Source organism: Leptonotus elevatus, chromosome 5 (genome assembly GCF_054856555.1).
Source record: "Leptonotus elevatus isolate MCC_2025b chromosome 5, RoL_Lele_1.0, whole genome shotgun sequence".
Classification (NCBI taxonomy): domain Eukaryota; kingdom Metazoa; phylum Chordata; class Actinopteri; order Syngnathiformes; family Syngnathidae; genus Leptonotus; species Leptonotus elevatus.
The window spans coordinates 15,347,929-15,373,475 of NC_141243.1; the positions used below are offsets into that span (position 1 = coordinate 15,347,929).

A 25,547-nucleotide genomic window follows, 5' to 3' on the forward strand; every position below is an offset into this window, starting at 1 on the left:
ATTCATCTTTCAAAACATGTAAAAAAAAAAACTCTTGAAAAACTAGATATTGGGTTTAAAATTGCAACAGTTTACTATTATGGTTATTCATTTATATAGCATTTTTCAACATGTTCACAAAGGGGGTTGAACCTACAATCTCAGGGATATTCGACGACCACTCTACCACTGAGCCAATTCGCCACAGTTTTGTTAAATGTATACTTAGTTGGTAGTGCTGATTTCTTAAAGCAGAGGCAGCATCCCTAAGTCCAATTCTCTGCTTTGCATATTATTCACCCTCACAAGCTTTCCCCTTTCCCTATTTCTCATTAGATGTCCTTTCAACATAAATGTTAATACAATGTCAATGAATGTTTTACCATCTAGGACATTACAGTAATTGTAGTTTAAAAAACAAAACAAAAGAACATTAGTCAATTAATAACAACAAATTTATTGTAGAATTACACATTTTTACAATTTAATTTCTGTCATTTAACCCCCCCCCCCCCATTTTTTTCCCCAGTTTTTAAGTTGCATTTTACAGTTTATTTCCTTCAATAACATAAATATTTGTGAAGTTAAGATTCATTTGTAAACATATTTTAAAAATAAATATGTGTTTCTAATGCATTTTGGGGGGGGGGTGGTCAAAGAACAGAAATAGCGTGTGTTTTCACAGTTACTGTGATTCAGTATTTAAGATCACAGTCTATTTTTGAAAATGAAATGATATTTTTAAAATATAGGAAAAATCTATAAAATAAACATTGAAATTATGTTATTTTAGGATTATTATTATTTATTTATTTTTTTACAGTGTACCCAAAGTGACTGAGATCACACTTGTTGTTCAAATCCCATTTGACATAAAGGCAAGCATGCGTCACATTGACCTTTGCCTGAAACATGACAACGACTAAAATAGACAAATGCACATTTTATAAATACAAAATGTCACATTTTCTAAGTGATACTTATTTACTGAATAACAAAACACAAAACAGCTAAGGTCTGGAACTCAGTCAGAGGAAATCTAGTCGGGAGAAAGAGACATGCAATGTGACAAAAGTAACTGTGTAACTGCATTAGCTTCTTCTTTCTTCTTCTTTTTCCTGGCTGAATTGAACTCAACAGTGTAGAGAGACCCGGATCATTTTTCTGTCCCTCATATCTGCTCAAATCACCTGCTGCATGAATGCGTTGTCGTACGATGTTTGCGGCTATAACGCTTAGGCCTACCTTAGCCAGTGCATCTTCGTCCATGTGGTTCTTCTGCATAATGTGCTGCAGGGCAAAGTAGATCTTCTCCTGGAGTTTCTGGACTTTGCGGGGCTCCATCAACCACGGACGATCTTAAAAGGGTATTGAAATAGAAGAGAGATGTTCATTTTTCATACGAATTGACTGCTGATTTGTCGAGATATATCATTTTACTCTTTTTAACCATTTCAGTTGTCTGGATTATTTGGACACGGCTAAAACAAAGCCCAAGTCGATCACCCCACCGCTGCTTTTATTTGATCTGCTGCAATTGTAAGTTTCTTAGTAATAATGATTTAAGCCAATTCTGCCACTACAGCATGAATTGTGTTGAAATGTGCTTTTGCCACTTTGATTCTAATACAATTAGTGGGCGTTCACTGACCTGTGGAAATGAGGACAGCTGCCGAGAAGAGAGCGATCTCCTCCTCCGTCAGCTGCAGCGAGCACAAACTCTTGGCAAAGTCAAACACCGCGCTCACTAAGTCATCACAACCTTGAGAGCAAACACAAAGACGAGGACAGAGGAGAGGAGTAAAGTCATTACTCTTACTGTAGTCTTCAACGCTCAGAGGAATACAACTATTTTTACAGGACAAATGATACATGCATTTTCCCCTTCGGTTGGCCCTGATTGTCATTCATACCTGACAGAAATATACAGCCAATCACGTCTTACCTAGAGCTTTAAACATCTGCATGCCTCCATACTTCCCCTCAAAGAGCACAGTGTTGTTGAGAGGATTGAAGGCCCTGCACATCCTCACCAGGACGACCTCTAAACAACCTGAGGGAGCAAGACAGAGAACGTTGGAGCCGGAAAGTCTCATTGGTGCACACGGGCTGAGTAAAAAAAGGCCAATAGACGTGTGGACTCACCTGATTTGAGCAGGAGAATCTGATCGTTTTGACACAGCTCCATAAACCCTGAGATGCGCTTGGCGAACTCGACCACATACTGGATCGCATGTGTGATCTGAATGGCACACTGCTGCCACAACACGTCCCGAGGCTAAACCAGAGCACATCATTTACTTCGTTAAGAGTCGGGTACGTTGTTTGTATGTTCTTTTTTATATTAGGGCTGCATTTAAGAAATAAAAATTCCTTTTCGAGCTTGATATTGACTCATAAAATCATGAATCGATTATTTTAATATCTCTTTTTCCAATACATTTGTAAGAAAATAGAGGTTTTTGTGTGTATTTTACTGTTTTCTCGACATGTACTGTTCACATGAATTTAAAAGTATTTTCTTACATTTATGAAAGACCTGACTTGTTGTACTTTAAGACAATTCAGAATCTATTTAATTTATATTTACAATTATTGAATTAGAATTACGCAAATATTTTCATCCTTGCTAATGCAAATCGTCGCTGATATGTGACATTTTTATATTTTTGGGATGAAACTGAATGCAGACATTCCAAAAAATTAAAAAATCTATTAAAAAAAAAGGAGACTTTTTTTTTACTTGAGTTTTTAAAAATAGACATAAGCCATTTTTATGTTATTGGAACAAAACTGAATGCAGACATCCCAAAAAAGGGGAAAAAATGGACATAAGTGCTTTTCACATAGCAGTGATGAAATGTTTGTGTAACATTAATGTGATTATACCACTAAATAATTTAACCAGTTACTTCCTTCGCAAAATGTAATTTGGAATTTATTTAATGTTTGTGGATTTTTATCATGTCCTTGATATTAAGAAGACTTGGTGTTCCATAATTTATCAATATCAGATTGAAGTGAATCAAATCAGAAAAAAAATCAAAATCGAATCGATTGAGGAGATTAAAATCGATATCCAGCCTTATTTTATATCATAGCATATTTGTCATTGAAACCAATATACTGTATGTATGAAGGATATGAATTTAGTCAAGTGTATAATGCATGTCATCTTAGAGTGTAAATTGTTGACATCAAACATGAGCATAGTGTCATAAAAACGACTCACCTTGCTCTGATACATTTTGACTTCCTCATAGGAGTGTGTCTGCCAGGCCAACTGCTGCAGCTCCTCTGAGGTGTACTGACACGTCTCTAGATGTGACTTGATGATATTCTGAGCAATGCGGTCTGGGGAAGAGGAGGTAAGTCAATTCAAATCTGCCTAGCGCTCTATAGATGAGTACATCTTGTACATTTGTCAATCATTCTGACACGCATTGTCCTTGTAGGACTGATTACCCTTCTAAACATGTCATGTCAGATGTCATCTTTACCTAGTTCTCCCATGCTGACATTGTTGTGTCCCAGTTGACTGTCCTGGTAGCCTCCATAGCTGAACAGGTTGGGCACTGGTGTCAGGTCGTACACTGGTTCCTGTTTAATGTGCTTTATGCCTGACATGTCCAAACCTGACTGGTCTGGAGACGGTTGGGTGGAATCCATCCCATAGTAGCCTCCTGGAAGTCCACCGCCATTACCGTGGCTACCCTTGGGCAGGTCAATGACGTGGCCATTGGCGTAAGTGCCCCCAATCTCATGGTTGAGGGTTGACAGTCCATTGGTTAGGCTAGATGAGTAAACGCGCGCCAAAGCTTCCGCTTCTCCTGTCTGTTGCTGCCGCTGCTCCTGTAGTCGTGCCTGGTGCTTTTGGACCTCTGCATACAGACTGTCGCGTTGTTTCTTTGACATACGGCCAAACTTAACCGCTAACAAAAAAGAGGGAAAGAGACACGCATAAGATGAAGAATTAGGATTGAGGAAGCAGTTTTAGCGCAGTCCGACTTGTGCGTTTATGTCTGCATTGTTCACGTCACATACAAGATACAAGTGTCGATGAAAAGGGCCTCACCATTAGTGTTAATTTCGTTAACGAAAATTTAAAATATGTCGTTGAATGAAAACTAGACGAGACTAAAACCTCCCTTAATAAACAATAACTGAGACAATAAGACGATACGAAAATGTAGTTCACTAAATAAATACTGGACATTTTACAGTATGGACATTTTAGTTCACAAACAAACACGAGACGAAAATTCTACGATCTGATCCTTTCAAATCTGCGGTGATTTGCATAACGAAACATTAAACCAATGGCAATAATGTTCCAACCATAATGATAAACCAACCGCAAACTAATGCTGGCTAAGTTACTAGCTTGTAGCATGTAGCGATAATAGCCTCTTTTTGATATATTTGTGTGTGAAGTTGAATTTGTGCTAACTGAGATACATGATACCAGTTGGGCTATGGTTTCAGTTGGATTGCAAATCTAGTTAATGCAGACAGAAGTATGCGCTAAACTAGGAGCTGCAAGCGAAATTCACCATGATGCGCTAAGTTCTTTGCACATACTAATTACACGTTTAATCAAATGAAGCAACAAAGTTATAAACTGTCCATGACTTATAAAAAAATCAATCGTTCCAACATAACAATATGAGTTCTGGCCATTTAGGTTGCTGTTCCACCGGCAATTTGCGGCAGATAACAGACTGATCTGGTGTGTTCTTCCGCCAAGTCACCACTTTTGTTCAGATTAAGGTTCCTCAGTAGCCTTTTTTAAAATTAATTTGAAGGACAATAGAGTGTTTATTAAAGTATTGATTTACCCCACGAACACAAACTTTCAGGCACCATAAATGGCTTTGTGGCTACAACATCCGGCGTCTACTTTTAAACTTAGCACATTAAGTCAAGTTCACGTCTTCAAATTTAACCTTTGAACAACTCACCTCAAAGAGTTATTCACCTTTGAATTTATGAACATACATTGACATTTGAAAGCATGCATTGATGTGTGAAAACGTGTTATGCACTTAAATTACAATAACAATGGCTGAAATATTTTTTTTACAGCGTATACAGCAGTTTAACACAAATCACCTGGGCAGCTACATATGGATGCAAACAAAAAAAAACAATTCATGTAGATGAAATAAAATAATACGCCACACTTACTAAGACAAACCAAAATTACATTTTCTAGGGCTAAAATAAAGACTAAAATAATTAACTAAAACTTGACTAAATAAAATGGGATGAGGTTGACTAAATGAACACCAACAAGTGCAATTCAAACAGACTAAATGTCAACCTGTCGAATAAAATGAATTCTCCCTCACCATCTCTGGACATTCCTAGGGCGAGACACTTCTGAAGGCGGCAGTGTTGGCATCGGTTGCGGTTTGTTCTGTCGATGAGGCAGTTCCTCTGGCGGGGGCAGGAGTAGGCTGCGTTGTTCTGCTGACTCCTTCTGAAGAATCCCTGTTTGCACGTCAACGCAATGCATGAACACCCGCTCGCAGGTAACGGGACAAAACCGACAAACTTGCTTTTTTTTTTTTGCGGCGTCGTCATCAAGTCTTACCTTACAACCCTCACATGTGATGACTCCGTAGTGGATCCCTGATGATTTGTCTCCGCAAATTTTGCATGGTATTACTTCGATTTGGGCTGAAAGCACAGTAAGATGTAAAAAGGAATCTTTTTAAGTGTGCACAGTGAGAGGATTTTAAACTACACGAACTTGAGTGTAAATATTTGTTTAATTTCACTGGAGAGTAAAAGAGAAATGCATGTAACCCATTTGGCAGTAAGACCCCTGTGAAGTGGCAGTGTGCATGCGTGTGCTCCACGCGCTGTCTTAAGAGTTACGAAAACACCTTCACAAGGGCAGTGTGACATGCAGACCTTGTGTGTGTCTGCAGGAGTTTCTCTAATGACTGCGCGACCACATGCATGCTCCCAAGCACACACTCCAAAATGTGAGTCTCTTCTCTTTGTGTTCCACTAGAAGGAAAAACCCCCTGCAGGTTTGTAATGTTGCGCATAATGAAAAAAAAAAGAAGAAAGGACGTTGCATCACCGCTTTTCACTCACACAATCAAAATGTCCCCACTTTTCACATTTAAGCCTTTTCTTTAACATCTTCAAATCTAAATTCAGTACATTTGTTTCCCTTTTTAAAATATTACTCACTGTGTATTGGCAGCTCCATGTACAGCCAAAAGCAAAGGCACAAGTATATAAACAGCAGCAGCGGTTTCAATGTAACGCACAAGCGCGCCTGTTGCTGCTCGTATATTTGAGCCTATCATCCATAGTCTGGAAAGCGAAAGCTGCCGTTCCTGTTAAGTGATACGTAGATGAATGCAGTGATAGGCAGGTCTGTCTGCTGAGATGGCACACTCTCTAAAGAGATTATGCAGCCTATCTAATCCTAAATTATTTCCCAACAAGCTGGTGGTGCTGAGCTGAACGCTGTCTTAAACTCTGCGGGAGATGTTCATTCGTCCATTCAGTTGGTCTGACATTTGGCACGTTTTGTTTGAAATGATGAAAAATGTGAGACGAATGGTATCGGTATCAATGCTGATACCCGGCCTTATTTCAAGGTATCGGTGCTCACGATTGGCAACCCTTTTGTGGCCATTTCATGATCACGAAGTAGAATTAAGAAAAATTATCTTCATGCAATTTTAAAGTTATGGTCCGAAGGATTTGTTTTGGACTGTCCAAAATGTTTCAACGTTCTCCTTCCAACAAAGCCTCGGAGGCGAGCAACTATCAGTGGCATATGCAAATGTTGCTGTGCGAATGCCCGCTCCTGATTGGTGGACTGTTTCCGCGGATGTGTTCGGAGCTTTAGTCCTGTGTCTTGTCTGCATATGTAAATTCGTCTCTGTGAACGTCATCTCCTGATTGGTAGGCTGGTTTCACGTTCCTGGTTAGCCGCTGTCCTCCAACGTCGGTTTTGAATGTTGTTTTTTCAAACATCAACGGAAAAACTTCGGACCGTACCTTGAAGAAAAATGCTGATTTCTGATCTTACTATGTTGTAAAGATGTACCCAATGAAAAAGTCAATGCTCCATACGTGTATTTATGCATACTGACGTATACGGCATGTGGCGTGTTATGTGCACTCGCAAATGAAATAGCTGTGTGTCGGAATGAGTGTTCAGTGTGTGTAATTAGATAATCCATTATGAGGATCAATGGAGACAATTCTGTCTAATGCGACTGCATCGTTATAGACTGTGACTGCTGTAAACTTGCACCTTAAGTGGTCCACCCCTCGTATGCAAATGAATGATTCCTTTATTTGTCATCAATGTCACGCACGACAATAGTTTACAGGATGACCATTCATGAACTTTTGGATCCACTGGGAAATGACATGTCGTTTTTCTCAAAATAATCAAAAGTCAAAGTCAAACAATGGGCCAGTGTTGATTTGTACTTCTTGGTAGGGATAGACCAATATTCAGCCTGTTTTTTGACAAATATCGGTATCAGCCTTTTTTTTAAAGTCTGACGGCCGATAAAAAGTCAATCTAAAACCTTTTTAATCTCAGGGAACCATTTATTTAAAGAGATGCTGCTGACCTTGGAAACTTTCTGAACCATTTGTTTTTGTTTAACATTAAAACAAATAAATGTGAACGTAAACTTTGGGGAAAATATATTTACTGTAGAAAACTTTCGAGAGCAATGCTATTTACTTGTTTAAGGTTTCCATTTAACGTTTTAAGACATACTGGTAACCTTGTTTGTTTATTGTCTAGGATTTAAAAAAAATGTCTGAAAACATTTTCAATAAACATGCATTAACTATGACATTACACCAAAGTCCAGATTGGCATTTGTATTTTCAAAAATTTGGACACCAATATATTTTTCCTCCTTTTTACTGAAAATGAATATCGGCTCCAAATATCGGCCTCCTCCACTACTAATAATTAGCATCGGTATTGGCCCTGAAAAAACATATCGGTCCATCTCTATTTCTTGGTCTGTGTGTGAATCAGTGATGACGGGTTGCACACTTTAAAAAACTAAAAAATGAATCTAGCGCCACTCAAGCTGTGAGTTATGGTGCAGCTCAAGACCTGACCCATTTCCATCCATTCCCGCCCAACTGGCTCTAAAATGGGTCAGAGCAGACGACACATGCGGGGAAGTCAGTGAACACGGCCTGTTTGGATCGTCTGTAAACAGGGTCAGTTGTGTCTAGGACTCTGCGGATTGGTTAGCAACAATAACGTCTCATCTACCGTATATTCATGCCCGGTGTTTACAATCCTCTTACCTTATCTTATGATTCCGTTTAGTCTGCCTACTTTTGCTGCTGTGACGTGGATACGTGTACAAGATGAGCACGTGTTGACAGCTCCGCTCCAGTGATTACATTATATCTATATTCGCTGTATGTCTTCTTACCCCATAGGAGATTGTACTCCTCTTTGTACTATATAATTTTGCCCAAAGGAGCACAGGCATGTGGGCACGAGCATTGTTTCAGTCAGCGTTTGTGTTCCAGTGAGTTTTCCCACAAATGCACAGACAAGAAAAGTGAAGTACGTGTATGGCACGTGTGCGTGTTTGCAAACGTGTGTGTGGGTGTGCGCATTGTCGGCCGTGCGCATGGGATGCGCTCATTGCCAGCGGGGACTGTCAGGTAGGATATAGAGATACGGTCATGACAGCATCGCTGTTGCCAGGGTGACCACCCACTCGCTGCACTCGTCTGGCTGTCACAGCAATGATGCGCTAAGCTGTCGCACTCTTAAAGGAAGTGATGTCACCGAGTGTCCTGCCTGCACACCCCCTCCCCTTTCCCCACCCCCCTTCCCGTCTCTTTCTATCATGGCTGCTGAGGATTTAGGAATTGTTAAAGCACAGGACTCCCACTTCTTCCTTTTGTAAACAATACTTGCTTTCTGCCTGTTATGGATTAAAGCAGAATTGCGATTTTTGTGTGTTCAAACCATGGTTTGTATGCATTTGAAAAGTTATACTGATGTTTACACGAAACGAGTGAATTTCTATAGCAAAGTACTGAAGGCATAAAGTAAAGTTGTTTTTTTTTTACTAGTGAACAAAATGAACGGGGAGGGAAGCCTTTTTATCAAATCTGTCTCTCTTCACCTTGAATTCAGAAAGTGTTGTTTTCTTGTACTCCCCATCTCCATACAGCTTAAGAAAGTGTGCCTTTAGTTTTGCGAGATAGCTCGTTGTGCCGGACTACAATTGCTCAACTTGACATTGCAAATCACGTAACTCATCTCAACTCAACTACATTTATAGAGCACACAAAATGGAACCCAGGGGCAGCAGACACAAGAAAAATGGAACCTGTGGAACACCATACGTTCCGTTATACATGTGAATTCATATTGAACATATTCGTCCGACCACTTCCTGTTTTTGTTCGACATATTTAGTATGAAGGCATTACGATAATAAAGAAATCACACAATGTGTGTTCTTAGTTAATTGGGAAGTCAAACCAACATTTTTTCTTCCAAAATATGTTTTGTATGGAGACCCTAAACACAGTATTGTGATTGATATTGTGTATGTAAAACACGAGTTAAGCAGCAAACTCCTCCCACTTTTCTCCATCTCAGGGGGCGGCCATTGTGCCACTTGTTGGCTAAAAATGACATCGCAGTTTCTCAGGTAACAACCAATCACAGCTCAGCTTCAGCAAACAGGTGAGCTGTGATTTGTTGTTTCTTGAGCCCTGAGCAACTGTGATGTCATCTTAAGTCGACAGCAAGTGGCAAAATGGCCGCCCCCTGAGATGGATAAAAAGGGCTGCATTTTGCTGCTTAACTCATATTCCACAAACACAATATTAATCAGAATATCCTGTTTAACTGGTGGGGCTGCATAGAACATATTGTAGAGAAAATGTTGGGGTTAACTTCCTCTTTACATGATGTAAAACCTATCCTGCTGGTTATTTGTGTAGATTTTCAGTCCTTCCGGTTAAATAAATAAATGGTTAATTGATGCAACTGGAATCGAGTTTGTTGAAGACATTTCACCTTTATTCCAAAAGGCTTCTTCAGTTCTAAATTTTAGGTGTGGAGTCCCCTATTTTCCCCCAAACTCTTTGACGCTTTGAGGCATGGACCAAGGAATCTTCCATCTCATTTTGTTGTTGTAACTCAGGTAGTAACAAACTAAAACTGGAGGACACCTTCCTCCGAGCGAGCTCTCCTCTCCAGAGTGGGGAGGACGTCTGAAGTGAGTGAGTGACAGCTATGGAGGTAAATTTGGTGCAAAACTAACTTGTGCAAAAAATTTGTACCTGTAGAAAAAAGTCTAAATTTGTATCTGTAAAAGTCGTGATTTGTATCTGTAAAAAAAATGTGTGCCTGTAAAAAAACAATTTGTGTCTGTAAAAGAAATTTGTACCTGTAAAAAAAAAATGTGTATGTGTAAAACAAATTTGTATCTGTAAAAACAAATTTGTACCTGTAAAAGTCATGATTTGTATCTGTACAAAAAAAAATTTGTACCTGTACAAAAAGTATAAATTTGTATCTGTAAAAGTTGCGATTTGTACCTGTAGAAATGACAACTTGTAGTCAAAGAAGTCGCCACTAGGAGTCACAAGTGGTTTTTCTGCTGCTGTTCAGTGACGTGAGTTCTGCCCCATTTGTCGCGCTACGAATGGAGCAAAACTAATTTGTACTTGTAGAGCGCCTGATTTGTACTTGTAAAGAAGGGGGCGGGCTCTGGTGAATGAAGGGTTGTTTTGACCAATCAAGTGAGAAGGATTTGAGCGGATTGGAGCGCAACCTCATTGGTTTAGCGAACGACGGTGGCGGGACTCGCGGAAGGATACAAGCAGGACACATCGTCGCCAACCAACATACATATTAAGAATACTTCAGTCGACTGAAGTATTCTTCCTCAACATACATATTAAGAATACTGACGTATTCTTCCTCAACATACATATTAAGAAGTATTCTTAATATGTATGTTGGTTGGCGACGATGTGTCCTGCTTGTATCCTTCCGCGAGTCCCGCCACCGTCGTTCGCTAAACCAATGAGGTTGCGCTCCAATCCGCTCAAATCCTTCTCACTTGATTGGTCAAAACAACCCTTCATTCACCAGAGCCCGCCCCCTTCTTTACAAGTACAAATCAGGCGCTCTACAAGTACAAATTAGTTTTGCTCCATTCGTAGCGCGACAAATGGGGCAGAACTCACGTCACTGAACAGCAGCAGAAAAACCACTTGTGACCCCTAGTGGCGACTTCTTTGACTACAAGTTGTCATTTCTACAGGTACAAATCGCAACTATTACAGATACAAATTTATACTTTTTGTACAGGTACAAATTTTTTTTTGTACAGATACAAATCATGACTTTTACAGGTACAAATTTGTTTTTACAGATACAAATTTGTTTTACACATACACATTTTTTTTTTACAGGTACAAATTTCTTTTACAGACACAAATTGTTTTTTTACAGGCACACATTTTTTTTACAGATACAAATCACGACTTTTACAGATACAAATTTAGACTTTTTTCTACAGGTACAAATTTTTTGCACAAGTTAGTTTTGCACCAAATTTACCTCCATAGACAGCCCTGTTGACCAGCGGGAGTGCGAGTGTTTATCCTGAAGTTGTTACGTAAGAGCAGGACTGCAACGCTGGCGATTCCTCAGCTAAGAGGAGGATCAGTCTCAAGCTCATGAGAGAAAGAGAAAGACAACTTTAGAAAGAACAAGGCCAGATAGCTGTGCTGTTAACTCTGCATGTGTGTGCGTGTGTGTAGCTGATTGTGGCCACGAGGACTATATTACAGCAGCACGTGCGTTATCATAATTGATTTTTAATGAAGTGAGGTTCTCCTGTGTATTTCCTGGGCTGCCCCTCTTTAAATAGAGTCCTAATTATCTACAATGTGCTACTCGGGAAAAAAAAAAAGCAGCAGGCTGCCGCCCGCATCGTTACAATGTTTCATCTTATAACACACACTTATTAGCCAGAAATTCATGTATATGAAGATAGTGACATGAATTACACACTAATCATGTAACGGCAAATGCAGTCCACTAGGTGTTGCTGTACATGTAAAGCTTGTGCGCGTTGCTGAGAAGCGGCAGAATGGACATGCATGTTTCATTAATTCAGCCTGCGGGATGTCTCCAAAACAGAAAAACACCCAGAGCGACACAAAACACACGATTGCACCGAGTGACTATGAACTCGAGCTCGGCGCTGTCGTTTCCCATCTAACGGAACAGTTGATATCACTTCCCATCCTAACTTTTGCCACCGTGAGGCACTTCAGAAAGGCAAACAAAACTCCTGCGGTCCCAGGAGTTGACTGTGGGTGGTATTTCCACGATATAAAAATATGAATCGCTTCTTTTCCAAGTTAACGAGATCGACACTTTCTCCTTCCTTCCCCCCGAAGCCTGCTTGTTAAATGCGAACAAGTCTGCCGCCGGCCTTAGATGTCTTACACACTCTGAATTATGTTATCACTATTCGCCATCCCTTCCACTTCAGTCTGTTTGACATTGCCACGCATCTCTGAGTGTTCCTCCACGCTGTAAGTGGCTGTGTGACTTGGAATTCATCTCACTTTCTGTATTTCATGATCTATTTCCATCTCGCGGCAGAAATCCTTGTCGTCTCAAGCCGAGAGAGGAACGAGCTTTTTCTTCCCGTCCGCTGATGATGAAAAACAACTGCGAAAACTTCTGGCGCTGTGATTGCTGAGTGAATTAAGTCACACTTCTGGGAATAGCGTATAAGAATGCTGCTTGGGTTATCTCCCCTGTGTCTCCTCTCATGTTGGCACATCTTACTGTCCCATTAAAATCAATGAAATGCTCCTCCGCCAACGGATTTAAATGGACTCGAGCAGCACGTTGTCTCACTTGCTGTGCGAAACATCTAAAAACTCAGTCAAGAGCTGTGGACTTTTTGCTCTTCTTAACAAACTAAATTTCAGTCACTTTCACCCGTCAGCCATACTGCTTGTGTTCTTTGCTTCCTTCTGACGCAGACGTCTGTGTTTTTCTCTCCGTGTTTGTCATTGTGTTTGAACACCACGCGTTTATAAGTTTATACTGTATCGGAATTTCTTGTGCTTCTGCTAGACCTCAGGACTCTTCGATACACAGTTTTACTTTAATTCTCAGAACTTTTCAAACTCAACGAGTAATGTATTGTGAAAAGTACTACACTCACCTTACACACAAATGCTATGTTAATTTCCATCATTCAACATTCTCATTGATGAAATCAAAGAAAAATGAAAATACTAAAAAAAAACTAAGCTATACATTTTACATTTGTAAAACTAACTATAATTGTAGTGAAAATGTTTTTGTCAATAATATACTTGAGCTTTTGGGGTTCATTTTAAATGTATTTATGTAGGTATTATTGTACACAATACTTTTTTCTTTTTCTTTTTAAATCTTGTACTGTACAAATTAGCCATAAAAACTAAATATAATACTAAAACTAATAAAAACTCAACTAAAAAGCAGAAATTTCAAACAAATAAAAATTAACAAAATCCTTTGAGAACTAATGAAAACGAGATTGAAATAAAAAACAACGGTCAAAACGAAATTAAAAATAACTATAATGAAAAATCCTAAACTATTATAAGCCTGATTGCTATACATCCCAAACAATACTCCCGTACACACTTCAGCTATGTTTCTACCACGCGATAAAAAAATTAGTTCAGCTTGTCACGTCACGAAGCGCACGTAACATATTCATGATCTGGCTTGGTCTTCCACCACAGGCTATGTAGGCAAAATGGTAATAACTGCATCTGCTTTGGATATAGTCTGTCATATTAGTGCAACAGAGTGTAACTTTTTATAAAGAAAAAAGCAAAAGCTCAACGTCTAATACAAGAACAAATATTTGATTTATATGAGAAGAGTTACATTTTGTGTTTACTACTAATCAGACTGCAAACAAACTAGCTAGCGCCAGCCTTTAGCTACAGTAGCAGAGTGGTTGATACCGCAAAAGGAGTGGGCCAAAATTAGGGTAGTCAGATTTTAAATTTTTTGCTGTTAGACAAATATACTATAAATTCTCACCAGACATTTAAAAAAACTAAACAAATTCAATCAGTAGCCAATATGGTGACCGTTGTATTATTGCTTTAGCTAATGCAAAATGCTATCTTGTTTGACAGCTCAATGGCGTTAAACAATTCATTGCACTGACCAACACCCAACCTTTTTTTGATTTGTCACGGCAGCTATTGGAAGCTGGCTGTGCCGTTTACCTCGTGCTGGTCACACATTGCAATGTGTCCGATGACTAAATTTCCCATGATTCTTAGACACAGAGACAGGAAGTTGTGCTTTTTGTTTCGGTATGATGAAAACATGCCTGTTAGCCATAAGATGAAGTTGGATTAGTCGTATGAATGGGTATGACAACTGTGTGAAAAGGATCTGTGTAAAAGTGGGACGAAATAATGCGACTGGAAAAATCTACGGGTACTTGACACACAAGGCTCAAAACAAGTCACGTTTAACCGGAACATCTGCTCACCTTAGACAAAAAGCAGCCTGTAGGTTTTTTTTCTTTTAGTATCCTTCACAACTTGACCAGATTGCTTCCATTGTTAGTATTTAGTAACAGATTGTTTACATCTAAACTCAGGATGGACGCATGCTTCCATGCTAGCACGAGGTTTGAAACAACCTTCCACTAGTTGTGTGAGTTTACAGCCTGCTGTGTTTTAAAATAATAATCACAATGCCACACACATGGGCAACGGCGTGACCCCCTTGTCCCACCCCTGCCGCCAAACATGTCTTTGTCACGCTATTGCAGCATGTACAGTGACTGAACACATTTATTATAGACCCACCACCACGTATTTGTCTGAGACCATCCAGTATCTTGTGCTTTAACACAAAATCTTTAATGAGCTCTCAACTGTTAAAATTGTGAACAGGAACGAGGAATTCATGTCTTTGTAACCAAATTTGAGCCACAAATTCAACCACTGACTACTTTGTGCTAAAAATTTTACTTCAGTTTAAGATTTACTGGTGCACTGTGAAAAAAAAATCTTTAAAAAAACAAATTTTCTGGCAGTTGGGGCGCCAGAAAATTACTGTAAAATAACAGAAAGTTACCTTCTCATAACATTAGATGTCCTTTTAAAATAAATGTTAATACAATGAATGCTAACATCTATAAGACATTACAGAAATTGTAGTTATTTTCACTTTTAAAAAATTGTCAATTCACAAAGAAATTGTGGTAAATTAAGATTTTTTACTGCTAATTTCTCAGTAAATATATATATATTTTTAAATGTTTTAAAGTTGAATTTTACATTTTATTCCATTAAATAACAGACAAATTGTAGTTATTTTCACTTTTGGTAAAAATAAGATTTTTTTTTACTGCTAATTTCTCAGTAAATATAATAATAAACAAACAAACAATTTAAGTTGAATTTTACATTTCATTCCATTAAATAACAGACAAATATTTGTGAAATTATGATATATTTTTGAACATGTTTTAAAAATCAATATATGTATTTCTAATGGAGTTTTTTTTTGTAAAAGAACACAAATATTGTGTGTTTTTACAGTTACAGTGATTCATGTTATTTTACACTTGCCATGTAAAATCTGAGTTTATTTTTGTAAATTAATTGGTATGTTTAAAATACAGAAAAAGCTGTTATATGACAGTTTTTTTAGTGTGGATTCATCATTACAGAAAAATATAATTAATTTTGACCGCTTCCATTGGGCGGTGGTTTAAATTTGTCAAGAACTGTACATGCATTTTGCCTCTCCCGGCCCCATAAAATCCATCGTCATCACCTCCCCCCACCCCCTCCCCTCCACATTTTGCCAGCACAACAGTCTCCACACACATATGTACAAACTGTCATAAAAACAGTCTCTCTTGCCCGACCACCCCCATGCTGTGTGTCAGAGGGCATGAGCTTGTCCAGCTTGCCATGCAGCCACAAAGCACTCTGGGTAATTGCTCAGATAGCAGGTCTGGGATCAGCTGCAGCTTGCTCAAAGAATATTGTGCTGCAGTGTGATTGGACACCGCAGAGAGGGAACAGAAGGGGGCCACTGGCTGTTATGCAGTGCATCGATTCTCTCGCATACACACACACGCACAAAATTTGCAACACATTCAGACATGCTTGAATGCATAAATTACTGCGAGCTGCTTTGCAAAAAAACAGACAGTACAGTATGACATTCTATGCTTAACCCCCTCCCCTTCTCCAACACACACACACACAGTCTCCCATCCAATGCAGCATGTGTCCTCATATGGATAAGAGGAGAAGGAGGCGTGGGAAAAAATCCACAGGGTAAACCCAACCCCTGTCCCAAAACATATACGCACACACACCGAGTCTGCCCATCTGCCTCCTCTGATCTTGCTCTCATGGTCACTGTACACGCTCACATACTCGCGCCCTTCAGTCCTCTGGGTGACCCGTAGGACCCTGACAGCCTTTAACCTTTCCTTAAGGGCCGAGTGAACGCATCAGAGTGGAACGGGTCCAAGTGTGAGAGGTCTGCATCTGGTCATTATGATCCTTAAGTCAGCCATGAGAATACACGCGCACGCACGTCGCCGCCATGACTCGGTGCTCGCGTCAGCACTGAGCTGAGCCGCGACACCGACGGGGCGGTTGTGTCCATATTTTGCTTGGACCGAGGGAAGGAACGTACAGGAGAAGATGTTTACACACACCGAGTGATGTCGTTCCCTCCTGGGGTGGGAAAAAATCGTTTGTTGGCGTTGGCCATGTCCTCATCCTCCTTCAATGCTCCTCCTATGGTGTTTCTCTTGAGTCTAATCGTAGATGACAGTGTGTGTGTCTGTGTGTGTGTCTTCGAGGGGGGAAGGGAGAGAAAAAGGTGGCTATCCCAGAGAGCTAAAGAAAGGTTAGAAAGACTAATAGAAGGAAAGGGAGGGACAGGCCAGGGCAGGCGAAGACAAAGACAAAAGTCTTCATTTTTTGTATACTTAAAAGGGGAAGGACCGCTCAAACCGCTAAATGCAACGGAAGCAGTGAGCTTTTAGAATCAGGCCTACTGAGTGTGCGCATCAAATGCAAAACAGTGTAGGAGGCTGCGATTCACTTTAGAAATGTGAAATTCGAAGATTGAGAGGAGGACGAAAATATATCGCATCCTCGTATGTACTAAATAACGCCTGTCGGTCTAATAATGTACCGTACATGATCCTTGCATTTTATAATAATAATAATAATAATAATAATAAAAATAATGATAATAATAATAATAACAACAACATTTAATTATACTGAATTCGAACATTTATGTGAAAACCACCATACCAGAATTTCTTCTGATTTTTTTTCTTCTTTCAATTCCGTTTTAATTGTTTGAAGACTAAAATAGGATTTTATCACACACGCTTTACTGCACATTTAACTTATTTTAGGACACTCTTTGAAATGTATACTGTCAGTGTGTCTAATCTATTTCTTACAGTAGTGTTGGAAAATTGTGCTTTCAGTGGGCTTTACACGATTACGATTTTGCGGCTGATCAAGTGATCAAAGAGTTAGAAAAAAACCAACAATAACCAATCACCAATTAGATCCAAAGATTGAGAAATATACAGTATCTATTTAAAAACTTTTATATTTACTCTTTAGTCGACCACCATCATTCGTGGGGGATAGTACCTGGCCCAGCCCACGAGTAGCGAAAACCCACGTATAATTAACGTCAATTGAATTGCATGTGAAAAAACAACAACCAAATATTCAAAAAAAATGCTGAACATAAACATTAAATATAAGATGTAATGTCTTATTTTGTGGAGCTCATCAATGACATCATTGATCAATTGGGCAAATTATGACATTACAGCTGAACACTGACTGCATAAAATTCTAAATATGGTGTGATCCCGATCCAGACAATCAGTCTAGATGACAGTCTCATTTTGTTCATTCAAGCTGTATTGGACACACAACTATTCTTCCATTGCATTCGATCAAAAGTTTCAGAGAGGTTTGATGCCACTTTTTTCAGACCGTGTACAGTGTTCCCTTGTTTATCGCTGGGGTTAATGTTCCCAAAACACGTTTTAAGGCTGTAAAACCTCTCACTGCACACTTTATACACTTTTCTCAGACAAGCATTAACATTTTCTCACATTTTTCTCTTGTTTAAATACTCTCATACCTTCATATATTCTAAAATATAGGTACACTAAAGTAAAAAAAAAAAGTAAAATTGCACTAAAACAGTGACTCCAAATGGTGAACCGCATCATAGCGAGGGAACAATGCTTGAGTAGTCACTGATACCAAGTACAGATACCACTAGTACTTTCGCTAAATAACATCCTCCCACCTCCCCCCAAAAAACTGACAGATATATTTTTTAAAAGGCGTATATACAACAATGCAATATTTCCCCTTAAAATTGAAATGAATGGCAATTTTCTATCGTTCAAATGTCTCATTTTTAGTTCCTGATTATAAAACGGCCACAAGAAGGTAACCGATACTGTTACCGATAACTTTGTTACCTGGTATCGGTACTCGCCCATCCCTAGTAATTATCCTTTCGTTGGTAAAATCCCTTGAGTCTACCGCTGCCTTATACATACTGTATATCCATTTCAAACTACTTGTTACCAAATATTGTGTGACAAAATATTTGTAATCTGATAAAGCAGATATTTATTTTTGTCTTTTATCCTATGCTGAATTTTACTTGATAGGGAGAACTCGGTCGGCTTCGTTTGAGACATTGCAAGCAATAAAAACATATTGAATGCACAGTTGATAAAATGGGCTGAAATTGCACACAACCCACGTAATCCTTAAGCGATTTAGCCAAGGTATTTGTAATACTTTGGTTGAACTCCCAGATTATTTTTTTTCCACACTTGCGACTGTGAAAGCCATCTTTTTTTTTTTTCTAGTAACTGAATCTTTGTACACTTGACTGCCTCAAGTTAGGGTTCTTGTGTTTCTCTATTCCTGCGAGCGAATCCAGAGCGAACGCGAGCATATGAATGAGAGGCCGTCGGAGCTGATCCGTGCGTTTGAATGCACGCGTGTGCGTTTAAGTGCGAGGGCATGCGATGTGTGTGTCCTCTCTCAGGGATGGCCGCTAATAGCTCGCCTCGGGCAACAATTTAACTCAGCCTAACAAGGTTCTCCCCAAAGTGGCCCCAGGGGCATCTCTCGCAGAGGCAAATTGATCACAAAGACTCACACACAGCCTGCTCTGCTCTTCACCTGCTTTCTCTCTCTCTCTCTCTCTCTCTCTCTCTCTCTCTCTCTCTCTCTCTCTCTCTCTCTCTCTCTCCCTCTCTCTCTCTAGTGGCATGATTTAACAGAATACATTATCAATGTTAAATTGGAGTCGAGTGAGGAAAAGCGGCAGCGGTTTTGATTTCATAATTTCATTCCCTTTACGAAGGAATGATAAGAGACCTCACGTCAACCGCTGGCAACTTCGCAGCGGTTGTTCGCGCACGTACACGCACGCACTTGGGCTAAGTGAGGTTGCTCAAGGGAGAGCGACAGAAAGAGAGAGAGAGAGAGGAGAGGATGAAGAGAAGGAAAGATAGTCCTAATAAGAATCTCTTCAATGGGATTACAAGGACTAAAACAAGCTAATCTTTGTCATTAAGAAAAGATGCAGTCGGCTAAGTCACAGGCTTATTGTTGCACCTGCCAACACCTTCAGTTAGTGGCAACATTCGCAGACATGCGTTTAGATAACACGCAGTAACTAATTGTACGTGCTCTCTACTTATAACTTGAGGATAAATAACTCCGAACAAACCGCTTTTTTTTGCCCATCGTATGGAAAAAAGTGTCTTATTTCCAATGTGTCGCTATGCATATTCATAAAACGGGGTGGCAATGTAACGCTGACACAAACCTACGGTAATCTGATTTTGTGTTAGATAAGCAGCAATTTTCAAGTGTTGGACTTTGGATGCCACCGTTAGGGGCGCAGCCAGACGTTCGTTATTCCCCCGCTGAGGGCGACTACAGTTTGCAAAAGTAATCTGATCACAGTATCTATATATGTGCGTGTGTACGTCTACCATTTCCGCTCAATGTCTATTTGGCGCGTACAAATGAACGGCATAACCTCCACTTGAAGCACATTTTTGGCAGACACACTCGCATGCACGCTTACTTTATTACGTAACCCTTAAATCTTTTAATTGCTCTCCTTTCTTATCTCAGTCTCATTCTCCCCCCCCCCCCCTTCCTTGTTCTTTTATCTCCTGGTTTTAAATGCCTGCTTTAACGTTTGTTCACCTTAAATCAGATCTCCATCTACAAGTGCAGAAAATGAAATCATTTCACACATAATCTGGTCGAAATGAAGAAGAAGAAGAAGACAATAATGGCCGTTACACGCTCTTCTTATAGAGGATGATTAGCCATGGCCACTTTTGGGGTCTCATAACTTTGCTCATTGTATCTCTTTCTACTACACAGTACATTTACAGAGTCTATTTTGGTCCCACTATAAACAGAGTACAAGTTACACTCTGGAGAGAGTAAAATAATTGTACACAGTAAATGTTACTCAAAGTATTTTCATTGAGAGAATTTGCCTATCTCATGGGAAAAAAAAGAAACATTTTTTAGTTAGTACATTTTGCAAGGAGAGATTTTGACTACATTTTACTAGTTTATTATTATTATTTGTTAAATAATAAAGTCACTGAAGGGTTGAGGAACAAACCCACAACTTCAAGTTGGGAACCATGCCACTCCAACTGTTCGTTACTATATCACTCGTTCGTGTCAGCTGGAATCTTCGTACCTCCGAGACCCAAAAACATATTTTTGGTCTCCTTTTGGATATTAGCAAACAGTGGGAGTGGCATAGCTCAGGTGGTAGATTGGCACTCTCCCAGGCTGAAGGTCGTGAGTTCGTTCCTCAACCCTTGTGTAACTTAAAAAAAAAAAAACTAGTCAAATGTATTTAAAAAAAATTCCTTCTAAACTTTACTTTAAATTTCTGAGTGAAAAAAACTTTACTAGGTTTTTGTTTTTTGTCATGGGATAGGCCAATTCTTTCGTACACAGTAAAAAATACTTTGAGTAAAAGTTACTCTGAATATTTTACTCTAAACAATTTACTGTGTAGGGATGGGAGAGTACTGATATCGGGTATTGGGCCGATAGCTATTGGCCATTTTTATGATAAAAAATGAAAAATTTGAAGGAAAAATGCTATATTTGGATATATAGCGCATTCTTTAAAAAATTATCTGCTGTTGTGGGTTTTTTTCCCAATGGGATTTTATGTATCTTTTTTTTTTTTTTTTTTTTTATGTATCTAACTACTTGGTATTGGTATCTGTGACTACTCAAGAGTTGAGTACTCATACTGGTATCGTGTGAAAAAAGTGGTATCGGACATCTCTCTTTCTACACAAATGGTAATGAAAAGCAACAATAGCATTTCCTTTTCAGATGTACCCCCCCCCCCCCCCCCCTTATTCAAAATAATTTCTTCCAACAAAAAAATTGTGATTAAGCAGCGCCTCAAACAAACTTCTGCCTAAATCTGAGAAAAATGTGAATATTGAATATTGTTGTCGCTCCACAGAGACACACTTCCACCCTGGATCAGGAAAATTGGCATAAGAGGACTTATGACTTCAAGGCAGATTTAGAGTTTAGGAGTGGTTCAGGGCTGAAAATCCCTCATGGCGTAGATAAAGTGGCTCCACAAACTCAAGCGTGCCATATAGCCCACGCTTTGTGTGTATTAAGATTGAAAGAAAACGGAGAGTCTGCGGAAAGAAAAGGGGGACACAGTTTGCTTCATATCCCCGAGATAGCGACGGCGGGATAAAACCAACATGAAGTCTACACTGAGCACATGCTAAACAAACATGAGCTATGATAGCGGCTCAGTGGGACTACAGGAGTGCCATCAGCCCACACACACACACACACACGCGCACGCACACACACAAGCGCGGTTGAGAGGAATAGACTGTGGTATCTGTTAGCTTGTGTGTTGCCAGTGGGATACGAGTCCCTCGTGTGTGTTGCAACAGCATCCAAACCGTAGTTCAGTCAGTAGGGCTGCGTTGAGGGATTAACAATGTGGCCTGCACGGGCTTGGGGTAATCTCTCCTCTCGTCTTACATAACACTCGCCATTAGTCAGCACAAACACACAATAAACAACACAATCGACACTAACCCAGTCCGACAGCAGACCGCTCGGGCCCCGATAATTGTGGATTCGACGGGATGAAATAAAAATAGTAACAGTGGAAATCAGTGGTTTGGTGTTTAAAGAATGAATCTGTGGGGGGTTTGCACATATCCCGCTTCGACTTCTTTCTCATTTGAGATCATTTGGATTGTCGTCTCACTTTGTGTAAAAATATCCAAAAAGTACATTTCAGGATCACGTCATGGTTGAAGTAATGTCATCCGAGTGACGCGCCATGGATTTATCTGAACAGACTGCTTCCGTTGGATTTGATGGAAAATCGATCTCGGGATGCTTCGGAATCGGACGGATCAATGCGCGAGCCTCCGCGGCACAACGGGATGGAACTAATTCTATTGGCATGAGGCCGTCATGCGTACGAGTCGACTGTGTGTGTGTGTTAAGTGGAAATAAAAACAATATGCAATATGTACAGCGTCAGCGCACCTGTTGTGACACCTTTGACCTATCGTTCCCACGGTGACGAAGTGTGTGAGATTGTGAATGATTGACACATATCACTGGCAGAGGCGATCGAATGACGCTTTTGACCGTCACTCTCCCGCCCTATAGACCCCAACCGCTTCGGCTACTGCATGCTGAACTCTTTGACCTCGGTGCATCGAGGTGGCGCAAACTTTCCCCTCTGACACAAGATGAGTAAAAACACTTTGTTTTGCTCTTCTAAGATGTTTGGTTATATGAATATGATTTACTTGCAATTCTGTCAATGTGTTTTAGATAAATATAGAATTTAATTTTTAAACCATTTTGCAAAGCCACAACATGCATTTTGTGAGGCCCGCATTATATTTTTGGATCCCTTTTTTCTTTCTTTCAGTTTTTGTTTCCCTCGCCTGACAATATGGGTGACATCATAGTCAGTCGGAACTTCACGAGTTGTGGCTACTGTTAAATCATAATTACCACGGCACATGAGAGGCCTCCATTTTTTATAACCTTGTGGTTGTGAGCACATTTCTATGTAAGGGCAGCTGAGACACACACACACACACAGGTTGAGAGTGGGGGGCGCGCTGCCCACACTGATTTAATTCTATCTGACAAAACCCTTTCGGGCGTGCAGAGGGAGAGAGGAAGATGGAGAGAGATAGAGATGGAGAACGAGGGGTGAGAGAGAGAGAGAGAGAGAGAGAGAGAGACGCTTCAGGGGCCTCCTCTGCTAACCGTGGCTGTAAAGTGAAAGCCGGAGCTTCCCGTAGAATCCCCCCCTTGAACACCCCCCATGCACAAGAGTAGTCGCTATAATGTGAACAAAACGCAAGGTGCATGATAGAGGAGTTCGGGCTAAGATGACGGAATGAGAGGGGCGCTATGTTTTGTTTTTGTTTTGCTTTGTTTTTGTTTTTTTCTGGCTTAAGGATGTGATGGCCTTAAGCAGCAGCAGAAAATATGAAATGACATCCAAACACATAAAACGTGACAGCGAACAGATGATACATATAGATGCAGTTCTTGAGGGGTGTTCATAATTTTATGTCAATTGTATATCATTGCTTATTTTTCAATTAAACAGTCTTGATATTGCTTTATTGCTGCATATATTATTCACTATCACCACAAATTTTTGGTATAAAGAAATACAACATATTTATGCATAACAATCCACTTTAATCCACTCTTTTACTGAGTAATTCAGTTTCAGTATATATTTTTTTAAACAATTCTAGTAAAAACATTCACTGATTACAACAATAATAATCACATTTAATGGCTACCTATAGATCCATATAGTTCACATCGTTAAAACGCTGTTTGAAATCATTGTTTTTAAAGACAAAACACATTTTCCATAAAGTTCACTAATATATATATTATAGTTGGAGCCTAAATTGCACAATAAGACTCAGTATAGAACATTCCAAATAGGCCCCACCGCAAATGTGCATAAACTACAAACAATATACAACACTGTTTTATATCTAACACTGCACATGGACAAAAGTAGGAAAATGGTGAGAATGGCGGTACGCAGGATTGGGCGCGTGTTTGTATGTGCACGCCTGCGTGTGTGCGCGTGAGAGTGAGAGAGAGCGAGAGAGCGCGAGAGAGCCGACGACAAGACATTGACGTTGAAATTGAACATGTCGGCCGCCTTGCAGAGAAATGGGTTAGTGGAGCGCACAAGTGGCCCTGGAACGTCCAATAAACTTTTCTTTCTTTTTTTTTTTTTACACAACCTCGAATCAATTTGAGACGAATAAAAAAAAAGAAAGTGTTTCCTGTCACATCATCAAGTGGCAATTTCCGGCCGGCGAGCTGATGTGGATTGACTGAGGTGATTAATCAGGCGCCACTTTTAATTTCCAATCGCTTTTACGCGCGTGGACTTGTTCACTTTTGACGCATGCAAATCAACTTGACTTCATTGTGTACCGTGTATGATGATTCGTGAAATGGACTAACACAAATAAATAAATAAAAAACTCCCTCTAATAAACTTTCAAGGTGCAACATGACATGCGGCAAAAATCCCACCACCGCGTGCCCGCGTTGAGTTGTTGCTCTTACCTCGCATGGTGTTGCTGTTGCGTCTCACTTCCCAAGGCAGCAGTCATGAAGAAACAAAACACAAATACTAAAGTCAAAATTGGCGTCTCGGCGGGCAAGATCCTCTGTTGGAAACAACAAATAAGTACTAAAAGAGTGTCGACGATATGCGTCGACGCCCGCTGGCTGCCCTGCTTGGAGGCGGCTCGTGCGCTAAAAGCATCCCAGAAGGAGGCGCGAGGAGGCGGACTGAGGTGCTTCGGCGTGTGGGTGCTTACGCTCTGGTCTTGCGGTCGCTTTCATGACATCTGCGCTCTCACCTCTACGGGGAGGGTTGGACTGTTTTCTGCGGGTCGAGGGAGGGAAGAGCGTGTTGGAGAGGCTTTGCCCGCCACGCCGGATTGGACCGGAGCACTTTCCGCTCCTCCCACTCTCTCCCGCTCAGCCTGCAGCCGACACATGCACACACACACACACACACGCACGCACGCACGCACGCAAGCTAAACGCACACTGGCGCTAATACATCGCCCTCCACATTTAATCAGCCCAGTGCAATATAGTGTTGGTTGTTTTCAAACATGCACAAAAAAAAGTGTGTCAACCCTTTATCATGCACAGATTTTCTGACTCCGTGATTTAAAAAGAGACTCATGTTGATGTGGCTAATCAGGTATATCCCGAAAATCAGATTATTTTTTTAGAGCGGAACATATTTACATGACTCCAGTACAAGATTCTGTCTTTACGTAGTAAATCATATTCAC

At 40.1% G+C, this 25,547-nt stretch overlaps 1 protein-coding gene across 2 annotated transcripts in view; it reads right to left on the bottom strand.

Moving 5' to 3' along the window:
• rorb (RAR-related orphan receptor B) overlaps positions 1–25,162 on the bottom strand; it is a 30,019-nt gene extending 4,857 nt beyond the window's left edge. Inside the window, exons 1-10 of one of the 2 annotated variants that reach the window (XM_086075044.1) lie at positions 25,059–25,162; positions 24,802–24,828; positions 5,576–5,661; positions 5,331–5,472; positions 3,480–3,911; positions 3,212–3,333; positions 2,125–2,257; positions 1,925–2,032; positions 1,631–1,741; positions 1,225–1,337 (exon numbers count right to left, since the gene is read on the bottom strand). In XM_086075044.1, coding sequence (XP_085931170.1) covers positions 1,225–1,337; positions 1,631–1,741; positions 1,925–2,032; positions 2,125–2,257; positions 3,212–3,333; positions 3,480–3,911; positions 5,331–5,472; positions 5,576–5,661; positions 24,802–24,828; positions 25,059–25,083 — 1,299 coding nt within the window. In that variant the 5' untranslated portion in view covers positions 25,084–25,162. Of the gene's footprint in view, positions 1–1,224; positions 1,338–1,630; positions 1,742–1,924; positions 2,033–2,124; positions 2,258–3,211; positions 3,334–3,479; positions 3,912–5,330; positions 5,473–5,575; positions 5,662–6,186; positions 6,332–24,801; positions 24,829–25,058 lie in introns of those variants that run through there. The other variant, XM_086075045.1, reaches the window with a different exon arrangement.
• Between the last annotated feature and the right edge of the window lie 385 nt (positions 25,163–25,547).